Source organism: Meleagris gallopavo, chromosome Z (genome assembly GCF_000146605.3).
Source record: "Meleagris gallopavo isolate NT-WF06-2002-E0010 breed Aviagen turkey brand Nicholas breeding stock chromosome Z, Turkey_5.1, whole genome shotgun sequence".
Taxonomy (NCBI): Eukaryota; Metazoa; Chordata; class Aves; order Galliformes; family Phasianidae; genus Meleagris; species Meleagris gallopavo.
Window position 1 is genome coordinate 15,194,975 of NC_015041.2, and position 12,610 is coordinate 15,207,584.

Here is a 12,610-nt window from a genome sequence, read left to right on the forward strand (position 1 = left end):
GAGCGAGAGGCCCCCTGACGTTTATTTCGGTAGTTTTTTTCCCCAGCTCGTGCCTGGGACACATCGCAAGGCTTCCTGTCCTTCGTGCCCGGCCCTGGGCTGGGCCTGGGCTGCACCGGGTGAGCACGCAGAGGCACCGCACAGGTTTTCCAGCCTTCGGCAGCTGCTCACCGCTTTCACAGCGTGCTGTATCACCGTGTCTCTCCAGCTGGAAGCGGCCACAGGGTGCTCTGCACTCCCGAATGCGATGTTGTTTGCAGACGTAGAATGACAGAATCGTTAAGGTTGGAAAAGACCTCTAAGATCAAGTCAACCCATCACCACCATGCCCACGAACCGTGTCCCACAGTATCACACCTACACTTTCCCTGAACATCTCCAGGGACTCCTCCACTTCCCTGGGCAGTTTGCTCCAATGTGTTACCACTCTTTCTGAAAAGAGATTTTTCTTAATATCCAACCGGGACCACTGCTGGTTCAGCTTCAGACTGTTACCTGTAGTCCTATCACAAGTTATCTGTGAGAAAAGGCCAATCCCCACCTTGCCACAAGCTCATTTCAGGTAGTTGTAGAGAGCAATATGGTTTCCCGAGTCCCTCTGGGCAGAACAATCCCAGTTCCCTCAACTGCTGCTCATAAGATTCATGCTCTGGTCCCCTCCACCAGTTGCCCAACAAGATTCTGGAATGGATGTATAACAGAAAGTAAACAGCACATCACAGTGCCTTTGCAGTCTCTTTAGAGAGTAGAAGGAAGTTTCAGTACTCTACACATGTTCTACTTGTGACTTTTAAATACCGTTGCCATTTATTCTTGTAAAATAAAATGTCTTTTTATCTATTACTTTCTTGATTTTTTTTTTAACCAAATACAGCCTGTATCTACAGCGATAATACTTGCATTAAAAAGTACTATGCATGAAGATGTAAAATATGTTTTCTTATAGAATAAATATGTAGTAGGTAGAGGAAATATTAGGAGCACACAGTGAGGTGATGTATAACCTGTACAGAACCTAAACTAAACAAAGGGATTTCTGCATTTTTGTCTTATCAGTCCCTGTACTTGAAAGCACAAGGTTTCTGTTTAATTTTTTTTTTAAGAACATACTTGAACTACTCATGCATGAGCCACTCATCATAGTTCAAATATGCAGACATACCCTCAGTCACATACATTATCCATGCCAAGATTTGCCTTGCAGTTACAAAATTTTCTCTGATATAATCAACTGGCAGGCGCTTCTTATGTGTCTCAATTATTTTTTTAACTTGTTATTCCCCTTACACATAGAACTGGAATACTAGAGCTGTAAACTTACACTAAATAAACAGAATAAGTAACATAAATTGACAATATCTGATAGCTGCAAAAATAAGAAAAATTGTGACGGAATGAAAATCTTTTCTGGGTCAGCTGTCTGCTTCTTCTCTTCCTTTGAGGTTTGTAACCATCATTTAGCCTAGATTTTCCTTAGCAACTTTTCGCGAGCTTTGCTATCTTCATAATTTTGAAATAATGTACATAGTTTGTGAGAGCCATGTCTAGTGCTGAATCACAGGGAGTGATCTTCACTCAGATACTGCTGAACAGCTTTATTCAAGATCTCAAAGGCAGAGACCTGATAAACTTCATTCTCTTCAGGTCAGCACTCTAAGAAGGCTTGTGCAAACCTAGAGAAGGAGTTGTAGAAAAGCATCAGGAGGATCTAGGTTGTGAACAAGAAGGGCAAAGAAATGACTCAGTATGAAATAACTTGCTGTATAAATCTGAGACTAAAAAAGCAGACCTCAGGTGTATGGCAGTGAAACTTTGCTGCTGAGGGAAAGCTTTGGGAAAGAATTTGCCTTTGCACCGACCATGTGTTGCACAAGAACAACCCGACATATCCTCCATTAGGAATATTTTCCTTCTCTAACTATGTTAGGAGAAAGGTAGAGTTAAGAAAGATATCTGGTTGAAAGACAGGAGGCAGGCAAATGGGAGTATCTCGTATACGGAAGTGTGGAACAAGACATTATTTTTAAACACTTTGTGATTCATGTTGTAGGATGCAGTATGTTATTTTATGTTTATTTTAAGAAAACTTAAAATCTATTCTACCTGGCAGCTACACTCATATAATCAGTAATCAGTACATATTTTATCTGTAATTCTAGTGAGTAACTCAGCAGTCACTAAATGTTTTCCTTAAGTAATATGTTTTTACTATGCACATTTTGAAATTGCTTCTCAGCCAAAGAAAGGCAATCTACTGAGGCATGTGAGAAGTGACGTTAACTGAACTGTTGTTCAGCCTGGGGAAGAGAAGACTCAGAGGGAATCTCATCAGTGTGTATAAACAAATGATGAGAGTATCTGCGGAAGAGAGAGCCGATATCAAAAGAAAGGATGAGGCGTTGTGAAAAAAAGAAAATGCTGGAAATTCCATATAAACACAGAAAACTTTCTCACACTGAGGGTGGTCAAGTGCTGGAACAGGTTGCCCGGAGAGGCTCTGTCCTTGTTGATATTTAAAACTTGACAGGACACAGCCCTGAACAACCTGCTGCAGGTAACCCTCAATTGAGAATAATTTGACAAGGTAATCTCCAGAGATGCCTTCCAATTTCCACTCTTCTGTGATCCTGTGATTCAGATAAGTGTCCTTAGGGTCATGCAAAACCAATGTGAATAGACTTTCGACAAGAGATAGATCACATTTTGACAGGGGGTCTAAGTAGTCTATATCTTTATGCTACCGTTTCCCAATCATCCAGAAATTCCCAAATCTGAATCCTACTTGCTTTCAGCAAGAGTTAGATTTTTTAAGAATTGTAAAGCTGAATTTTTCTTTGATTTCCAGGGAGGTTTGTTTTTTATTCAGTTTGTTGTGGTTTTCGTTGTTTTTTTTAAATCATCCTTGTCATTTATTACTCAAGGATTTACTGTGTCCTCAAAGCATGGCAGGACTTGTTCCCTAAACAAAAATGCTGGCTATGTGGTCAGACAGACAGAAGTCCAGTCTGTAAAATGTTCTGTTTTCTGTTCTTTCTTTATCTTCTGTAGGATTATTCCTCTAAGCCAATTGAATACCCAGCAGTCTTGACCTGTTCTGAGTAATTCAGTGAAAATGTGAAAAATTGTCCAGCTAGTTAACAGAATCTTCTTATTAACAGTGAAGATCTGCTTACTGGCACATGACAAAGCATGCATGATATTACTGAACTCTGGAATGCTCTATGCATCTAGGTTTTTATCTATTGTAATTTTGGTTGAAAGTTAAGGGTTTTAACAAAAAAATAAAAATAAAAATTTCATCCTGTACCGGAAACAACTTAAGAAGTTAGTTTCTATTCGCTTTTCAGACAACAATACTCTTTGAAAATTGAGTATTTTCAAAGTGACCTAGACTTCCTAAGGATTCCTGTATACTTTCAGCAAATTTCAAAAGCCAGAACTGTCCACATATTTTCAAAAAGCTTATATCAAACTTTTCAGGGTTTGGTTAAGTTTTATTGAAATCCCTGTAGAGCGTGAGTAACACTCAGAAGTATTGATATCTCAGATGGAAAAGACTGAACACTGGCTGCAATCAGTCAGGAGACTTCATATGCTAATAATATGAAGATCTCCAACTATATAGAAGAAATTGACAGCATTTGGACAAACAGTGGTAAATGACACATTTATTTCATTAAAATGACACATTTCAATTGCAATTTTAAGTTTACACTGTAGCAGATGACAAAGATCTAGCTTGGATCTTCTGAGTGAATGGCTAACATAGTGAGCAGAAACGTTTAGGCATCTGAGACGCAAATAAGAAATTATTGATGTATGCTCTGTAGTCACCAAAAACAAACACGAAACTCTAGTGTCCATGAATGAGATTCCCACAGTCTGTTTGTAAGAACACAAAAGACACTAGAGGGAGTCCTGAGTCTGCAAGATAATCTTACTTCTGCAACAATTTTTTTTTTTAAGTAAATAGTGCCTTACAAATGAAAATGTTGTTGAAGTACAGCTTCTGGGAAAAATGAGGAGGCCAGTCAGTTCAAGTGGGATCAAAAGATATTCAAATTCTAAATTCCAGGTTTCCAATGATTCATTTAGCAACCCAAGTAAATTTTAAAAACGCTTAATTAACAAGGACTTCATTTTCTTCAGTAAAAAAAGGATATTTAATGTCACCATTCAAATAAAGTATAATATATTTTAGATTTCTTTTCTGACAATTTAAATTACCAGAGCTTCACTCTACAAAATTTATGCTCTTTTTGTGATCCATCATTGAGTACTTCAAGGCTAGATCATGTATGTTTTCAAGCTGGACAACTGAATTCTAATTTACCTTGAAGATCAGAGTAATTATTTGCAATAAAGATTTGTTTTGAAGAGGTGCAAAGGTGAGTTGGAAGCATAAGTTACTGTGGGGTCCATACATGCTCCTAAACTACTTCATCAATTTTGAAATTCTGGTTTTGGTATCTGAAAGAGAAATTTCTGTGTGTACCCAGAACAGGCAACACTTGGTAGCTCAGAATTAAGGTTTATTTTTTCTAATGGAATTGCTTGAAGCAAGGCAAGGCAATCTGCTCTGTACAAAGGTGGAGGCTGATCTTGGTCTTTCTTCACCTTGGTGGTCCTTTCCCTAAACCATGATTTCTTCACTTTCTTCATGTATTCTCCTTACAGTCCTTGCTCCTTCAAGGGACATTGCAGAGTGAATGCTCAGCTCTTACTCCTCCCCTGATTTTTTGTGAGCTCTATTAGAGAGATTTAAATTTGCATTGAGGAACAGATCATCTAAGAGACAAAAATATTCCTCTTTTTCAATCAGAGTGGCACAGTCTGAGGGACTTAGCACAGGAGGCTCCAGCTGCTACTGAGAGGGAGAGGTTTGGCTGTTGGAAGACCTGAAGGAGAAATAATTGAGATGGCATTGGTGGATAGAGGTGCCATTTTCCTACACAGTTTTGGTGTGCCACTGAGAAGTAACTTCTGAATGGTAGTCCTCCCTAGGCTGTGCATGAGGTCAGCCCAAAGCAGATCCCCAGTGTTACCATGGCAAGAGGAAAATCACAGCCATCTAGGGGGCCAGATATTGTGTTTTCTGTCTGAAGCTATCCATGGAGTAAAGGCCTAGGCATTCTTCTAGGCACCTTCCCAAGGCAGCAGCATAAGGATTCACTCAGGACTTCTGAGGAAATTAAGTTCTTAGGTTTTAGTGAAAAACATCACCTAATTTTATGGCATGGCTGATAAGATGTCTACATAGGGATCAAACACTGCAGCATCCCATTTGCAAGTAGTGAAATTAAGACATTTTCATACTGCTCATCTTTTGAGTTTTATTTTTCTAATATACAGTTTTACTCATCTTTTTGGCTTTTGCTGGCTTTTTATGCACTTGCTATTGATCAGCAACTCTTTGCTACTGACTGTTTTTTGTAATTCAGACACCCATTAAACTCTTACTCTCTAGGAAAATTGTTTATGCTCATCCATACTCGCCTGCTTTTCCCATTTGCTGTGTAAACAAGCCTGATTCTTCCAATAGTGGTAAGATATCTTTCATTCACCAAGTGAATCCTGCCTTTGTTATCACTGTTGTTATCCTGGCTGAGCTCCTGGTACCTTTGCATGTGCTGCTTTTAACATCATTAAAAGTGAGTGATGTATGTACAGATATCCCACTCTTATATTGACATGTCTCTCTATCCTTTTGCCTATTTTAAAAGATGTATTTGCAAATGCATTTTGTACAGCTTTCCTTTTGAAATTACTTATCAAATTGCAGCTGTAGTAAGTTCACACCATTGCTATTCAGAAAGCTGTCTCTTCTTGTAAATCAATATCCTCTGTTGAAACTAGCTTTTACATCTGTATTGGATTCCTGTCTAACATCAATCTTACACAAGTGCTGCTGGGCTTGCTACGTTATCTCTGGCTCATGGTAGGTATTTTCACAGTCCTTGGGATTTTGACTGCTTTGCTCTTTTTAAAACATTTGCATTAGAAGAAATGAGAGCCACTCTTTTTTTTCTGTTGGCTATGGGTACAGCATAATGTTGGCTGTGGGCTCTTAACAACATGGGATGGAAGGGACCACCTGAATCATTAAATCCCACTCGCAGCTACTGCAGACATTACCTCATGTAATAATCTCTGTTTTTCATTTACTGAGCTTTGTCTTAAAAACATTCATATGGCTTCGTCTCATCCTTGTCCCTCCCCAATTCCCCCTTTGAAAAACTGCCCCTAAACATCTTTATCCTAATGATTTGGAAACTTCCAATTTTCAGCTAAAGTTCCTTATGGACTGATGCCTCATTTGTACCAACACTACTTTTTAACCAAACAGTCAACAGCCCCTCGGTGTTGAGCTTTTTCCTCACTGTATTTGTAGAGAGCAGCATTTTCTCTCTCTGCCTGGATGACCAAGCGTAGCTCACCTAGCCTCCTCACAAAAATTAGGCTATCCATACTATCCATACCCTCACTGTTCTTTTCAGCTTTCTCTGCTCCTCTTCTAATTTGAAGATATCTTTCTGAAACATGAGTGAGCAGAATGATACGCAACAGACCAGACCTGGTTGCAGAAAGGCTCTGTCTCACAACTCCCTCTTTACCTTTGGAAGGTCTATCTTTGTGTTACTCCATGAACAAGTCTGTCAAATTTAGTAGTGGTTCATTTGCCTCAAACATGGCAAAGGAGGAGACAACTGCAACACCTGGCACGTGAGATGGCTGTCAGCACCCAGAGACTCCAGCTTTCCCTCTGTGTGCTGCCTGACAGCTGCCTCTCAATGCCAGAGCCTGATAGGAACTGCCAGATTTGTGCCATGCTTCCCCAGTGTGAGGATGTGAGTAGCACACAGTGACTGGTGTTGGCCTCCTGCCGAAGTAGGACTTACCAGCACCTGGAACTTACACAATTCATTATGTGTGTTGTTGTGCCTCTTTATTCCTTAACATTTAGGTATAATTTATTTCACACACATTTCAAAACTGTATTGTTTGAATTCTGCTGTATCTAAACATGTTGCCTGGCAGTTTTTTCTTGAGGAATTTTTGCCAGCTCTCTTCTTTCACTTCATCATCACTTATTTGCCTTAGTAGCTGAAAAGCTCTGGTAGGCAGTTTGGAAACCACTACAGACCAATGGCATAGGAAATAAGTCTGATGAGATAATGAAGTAGTGAAATGTTAGGCTGAAATGAGGTGTAGTGAGCTGAGTTGTAGTGTGGACAATAAAGCTGCATCTGGATTTTGAATATGTTGGGAATATGTTTCTACAATTAATTCAAATTAAAATGGTTAATTTTTATACATGTTGTGCGAGTTGTGAGCATGGAAGAGAATGCTTGTAGACTGCTCATTGTAGCTTGGTGCTGAGATGCTTGGCAGCATTGCTCTGGAAGAGAGGACCTGGGAAAGTACATCAGGGATTTTGGCTGAGAAGGAAAAATAAAACAAAACATCAAAAAGAAAATAAGATCTAGCACTCCTGATGAAGTAGATGCTATGAACTCTGTGATGTATAACCAGCATCCAGAAAATTTGAAGGTAGTACTCATAGAAACATAGAAATATGGCAGGTCGTGGGATGACATGCTCACCAGCAAATGCTGCTTCCTAATAGCTGGAGTTTTAGCAGAATGGATGAAGAAGTCCTTCTGCAGCCAGCTTGTCATCCAAACACGTTTCCTAGTGTTTCCCAACTAGATCAGTTCCTTATAGAAGGAATAACACAACTGATTTGATTTTTAATCCCTCAGTTTCCTTAAGAAGGAGAACAACTGTTTAAAGCTACCTCTTAACACTTTAGGCATGTTTGACTCATCCTATCTGGCAGATCCCTCACTGCCCTAATAAACCTGGTATGAACACTTTGTTCTGGTGTGTGGTATTTCAACTCTGAGATTACATTTTGGAACCAGCCTGGTTATTGTATCCCACTCCAATGTCCAAACCCACTGAATTGGAGCCAGTTACTCTGCACTGTTACTACTGAGGAATGTTTTAGTGGTCTGGATGTCCCTGAGGGAACTGAAAGAGAGAGAAAGTCATATTCTCAAACTAGCTATGAGCTATGCTTTTGGACAAGCAAAGATCTTCCCATCTGTAAATGGTGTCAGTGATACATACTCCATTTTAGTGCTATAGGTAGTATACCTGTAGACTCATGGGATTTACTGGACTCTTTCTCTCTTGCCTATTTTGTGAATAAGCAGTCCACAAACGTAATAGTTGTCCACCCCAGTGTCAGTGCATGTAGTCCTGCAACTAGTACATGCCTTCCCTGCCATTCAGACAGGAGCTGCATCTGCTTCCCACATTGATAACTCTGTTGCTCTGTGTTTCATTCAGGTATGTCTCATCACGTGCTGTTTCTGTGCATTTGCTTTAGACTGACCACTGATGAAAGCTTGTTCCCTTGCTACTATTCGGCTAGAAGAGTAGCTGCCATAGCCAAATTAATCATCTTTGTTCATCAAAGGACTGCTAATGCAAAAAGAAATATTAGTTCAAGCTCTGGCTGATCAGAGATGGTTGTAGGACACAATTGCAGTACCATTAAGTGGAAAGTACATACCGAGTATTATGTGACTTATATTTTCCTTCCATCTTTCATGGTCATTTCAGATCTATGTGGTCCTGCTATTCTTCATCTAGTTCTTCGGTATTCTATTAAGGTGGGGATTTCTTTTTTCTTCTGTATTTTAAGAATGATAGTTCTCATCTGAGAAGACTTTCCCACACCTTCCTACTGTGCCCAACTCTCCAGCAGTGTTATCAGCATAAGTAAAACTTGTGCTCTTGTTTTAAACAAGTAATCTAAATTTGCCATGACACATTGAGTGATACAAATGATCTTTCCAGCCAGAGCAGCCATTGATATGGTAGCAGACACAGCAGTTAGGCCTGGAGACCCACCAGCGCTCTGGACTGCAGAGGCCTAGGTCTGGAGTGGACCTGAGTTACTGGTGAGAGCAGAAATAGGGTCAGAAAAGTTACGTGCCTGAATTACACCCTGATCTGCATTCAGGCAGCTTTAAATGTATGTCCAGTCCCTGAGATACTGCAGAAGTCAAAAGAAACCAGAGTTGTTTCACGAAGGGAGAGAGAGCCTGGATGATGGTGGTCAGTCCAACATCTGTTAAGAGCCGGGAAGGTCTGGAAAGGATTGTAGAGGACAGATACAAGAACAAAGAGAAGGTTGTTGACAGACAGGGAAAAGAAAAATAACTTTTTTAGAAATGTATAAAGGGAAAAACAGCAAATGGGAAAGAATTCCTTCCTTTCTTGTGACTACAATCCTGTTTGCTTTGTAGGCACTGGGTATATGTGAGGCTGAGATACACACACCAAAAAGAAGAAAGAAGAGAATGAATTACAGAAGAGACTTCACCTATCATTTATTGTTACTGTCTCTTAGTATTTTCTGTAAAGATGAAGTGGTTCATAAGGCTTATAATTGTTTCATAGGCAGACCCCAGAGTTCCTAGCAGCAGCTTTGTCCCCCTTCAAAAGCAGGGATAGCGTCCTTTGTAATCTCCATAAAATATCGTTTTCTGAGGTTCTGTAGTGGTATTCTTTGTGTAGGAGAATACTTTTTACTGTAACTTATTCCAGTTATGCTTCTTCTTCAAATACTTTAATTTTTAGGCACAGCATGTCTGGTTTATTTTGGCTTCGTTACTCTTTTTGCCCAGAATACTAGGAAAATAGACATGCATCTCCATTGCACTCTGCTCAGGTCTGTGTTCAGAGCACACAGCTGTGCAATTTTCTGGAGATAATGTTGCTTCTTCTGGCAGGGTTAATTTTGTGCTGTCAGTGAGGCAGACATCAACCAGAATGTCCCAAAACTAGAAAAGGGTTTGCTTTCCCAGTATTAGTCCATGTTTTCCCATTAACAGTGGCAGAGGTCAGCCAAATCTAACACGATCCTTGCAAGGACATCTCAAGTCTGACTTGTTGTGTGGGTGTTTCCAAAGGAACAGCCGGCCCATGGAGACTTCCTGACTCCCTCCTCACTCATTCTCAGTGTGGCACCACTGAATCCAGTCAAATTCCAGCCTTTGAAAACCGCTGACAATGAGAGCAGTATCTCCCTTCTCCTCCATCCTCCCACCACTGCTCTGTATTTTACAGGTCTGCGTAATTTTTTCCAACCCACTTCTGACTCCACATCAGGACTATAAAATTGATGCTCAGAAAATAAAATGCTTGATAGATCAAGAGAGAGATCTTTGTAACTCTTAAAGATTGGAGAATTTTGAAAAAATCAGTTAGTTTTCTTCCTTTGTATGAATACAGTTTTTCATATAGAAAAAACAGAATTAGTCATCTGTAGTTAACAATTTGAATTGTGTTTTGTTGCAGACAGTCATTTTTTCCTCAAGTATAATGTGGGGCATTTAAAAAAACAAACAAAACAACAAAACAAACCAACCAACCAAACAAACAAAAAAAACGCTGCACCTTTTAGCCACGTGATTCAATGAAAATAATTAGAATTAGAAAAGGGAATTCTATTGGATAGTAGAGATCCAAGGCTTTTTGACTTCATGAGTATCTGCTGCTTAGACCATCAGAATCCATCAATTGTAAAAATGTTCTTAACATTTGGTTTTACTGACAAAGGTAGTTTTAGTCCTCCATTTGATAGCCAAAAGGGGCTTTTGCTAGTACTTGGGGGCTGTATTTTGCAACTGTTCCAAACCTCCAAGTGTGCTGTGATTTCAAAAATAAACCCACTGAGAACATTTATTTCGCTATCCTCCTTTTAAGATATTCCCACATCTGTGTAGCATTTCTCAAGAGAAAAGAGAAATAAAAGGGGAAACGTACTTGATTGTTCACCTCCTCTGTCAGCATCACCACCTAGGACCTGATGGTGGTTTCCTTAGCACTTCCAATCCTTTTCCCCTAAGTGTTGAGCATCTGGCATCTCCTTCCAGCTCCAAAACAAACTGCTGTGTGGTGAGTTGTTTTCAAAACCCAGGCAGCCTGTTCACCTGCTGAGAGAATGGAGTTATGAGTGCACACATCTAAACCAATGGGCTTGACGTCTTGAAACTTAATATCCCCTTGCTGCTAATGGTTTGGATGGCCAGACTAAGCAATTATGGTATTTTGGCTGTTCAACATCTCTCTCATATGTTAATTTTCAGTGGAAAAAACTTGTAGTAACAGGTCATAATTTGCCAAAAAAATCACAAAGTCATCTGTTGTTTCTGCTTGTGAAATCAAAGGGTAAGTGGTAACCAGCTAGTAAGGACAGACATGTGCCAGCACTGATGTGGCAGCCACCAAAGCAATGTCAGGCAAATAAAAATTTGGAGGATTGAATGGGGATGCTCTGGAGACCATTAAGGCTCATGAGTAAGAGTGAATAAATTAATCACTAAAATCTGAACACTACAGTGATTTGTTTTTCCATGGAGAACTTGTGCATCAGACTAAGAGTATGCCAAGCCCAGCTGAGATAGAAATTGCTTTTATTCTGCTTCACTGAATGCAGCATTGCTGATTTATGCCATTCAAGCATCTGAGTTGGTGTTGCCACATGTTACCATAGTGAGAAAGGTTTGATCCAGGGAGCTAACTGGAAAACATAGCGTGCTGGGGTTATTATTATTTTTCTTGTACTACTAAATCATGTTAAAAACAACAGTAAGAGTAACGTAAAGAAGATGTACCAAAATACTGAGACAATATTTTATCAATAATTTTTACAAATTTGCATTTGTTGAGATAAAGCCACAGCAATTTAGTCCATTTCACCACATTTGCCTGAAAATATTTTGGTATGTTCCAAGAGTTACTACATACTGCACTTGGTAAAAGATCAAATCTTAGCGTATTATATACCATTAATTTGCCAGCATCTGCATGATTAATTCCTGATTTTTCTGATGACTCATTCCCTCTTCTACTCATCTTGGCTTCTGCAGATGTAAATCATAAAATATATGAAGATCTTTCTAATTCTCAGGACCATTACGAAGGTGATGTTCATTAAATGTATTAGGAAATTCATGGGAAACATGCAAGACAGTCATACTGTTCTTACAGCATAAAGAATAAAGCTTAGCATGAAATAGTCTTCCTTTGTTAATGAGTTTTCTGAAAAATGCTATAAACAGTCAGTGAAGTAGTTGGCATTAATGTATTTGTCTCTTCAGTACATGCTTGTGGAATAGAATCACAGGATCAATGAATCATAAAGTCATAGAACCATAGAATCACAGAATGGCCTGAATTGAAAAGGACCTCAAAGATCATCTAGTTTCAACCCCCTGCTATGTGCAGGGTCGCCAACCACCAGACCAGGCTGCCCAGAGCCACAGCCAGCCTGGCCTTGAATGCCTCCAGGGATGGGGCATCCACAACCTCCTTGGGCAACCTGTTCCAATGTGTCACCACCCTCTGTGTGAAAAAGTTCCTCCTAATATCTAACCTAAACCTTCTCTGTCTCAATTTAAGACCATTCCTCTTGTTCTATCACTATCCACCCAGGTAAACAGTTGTACCTCCTCCTGTTTATATGCCCCTTTCAAGTATTGGAAGGCCACAGTGAGGTCTCCCTGCAGCCTTCTCTTTTCCAAGCTAAACA

General features: G+C 39.7%; 1 protein-coding gene across 1 annotated transcript in view; it reads right to left on the reverse strand.

Annotated features, from left to right (window-relative positions):
• Positions 1 to 6,477, reverse strand: part of LOC104914886 (chondroitin sulfate proteoglycan 4-like) — a 47,525-nt gene extending 41,048 nt beyond the window's left edge. Inside the window, 1 exon segment of the mRNA XM_031557242.1 lies at positions 6,345 to 6,477. Coding sequence (XP_031413102.1) covers positions 6,345 to 6,477 — 133 coding nt within the window.
• Between the last annotated feature and the right edge of the window lie 6,133 nt (positions 6,478 to 12,610).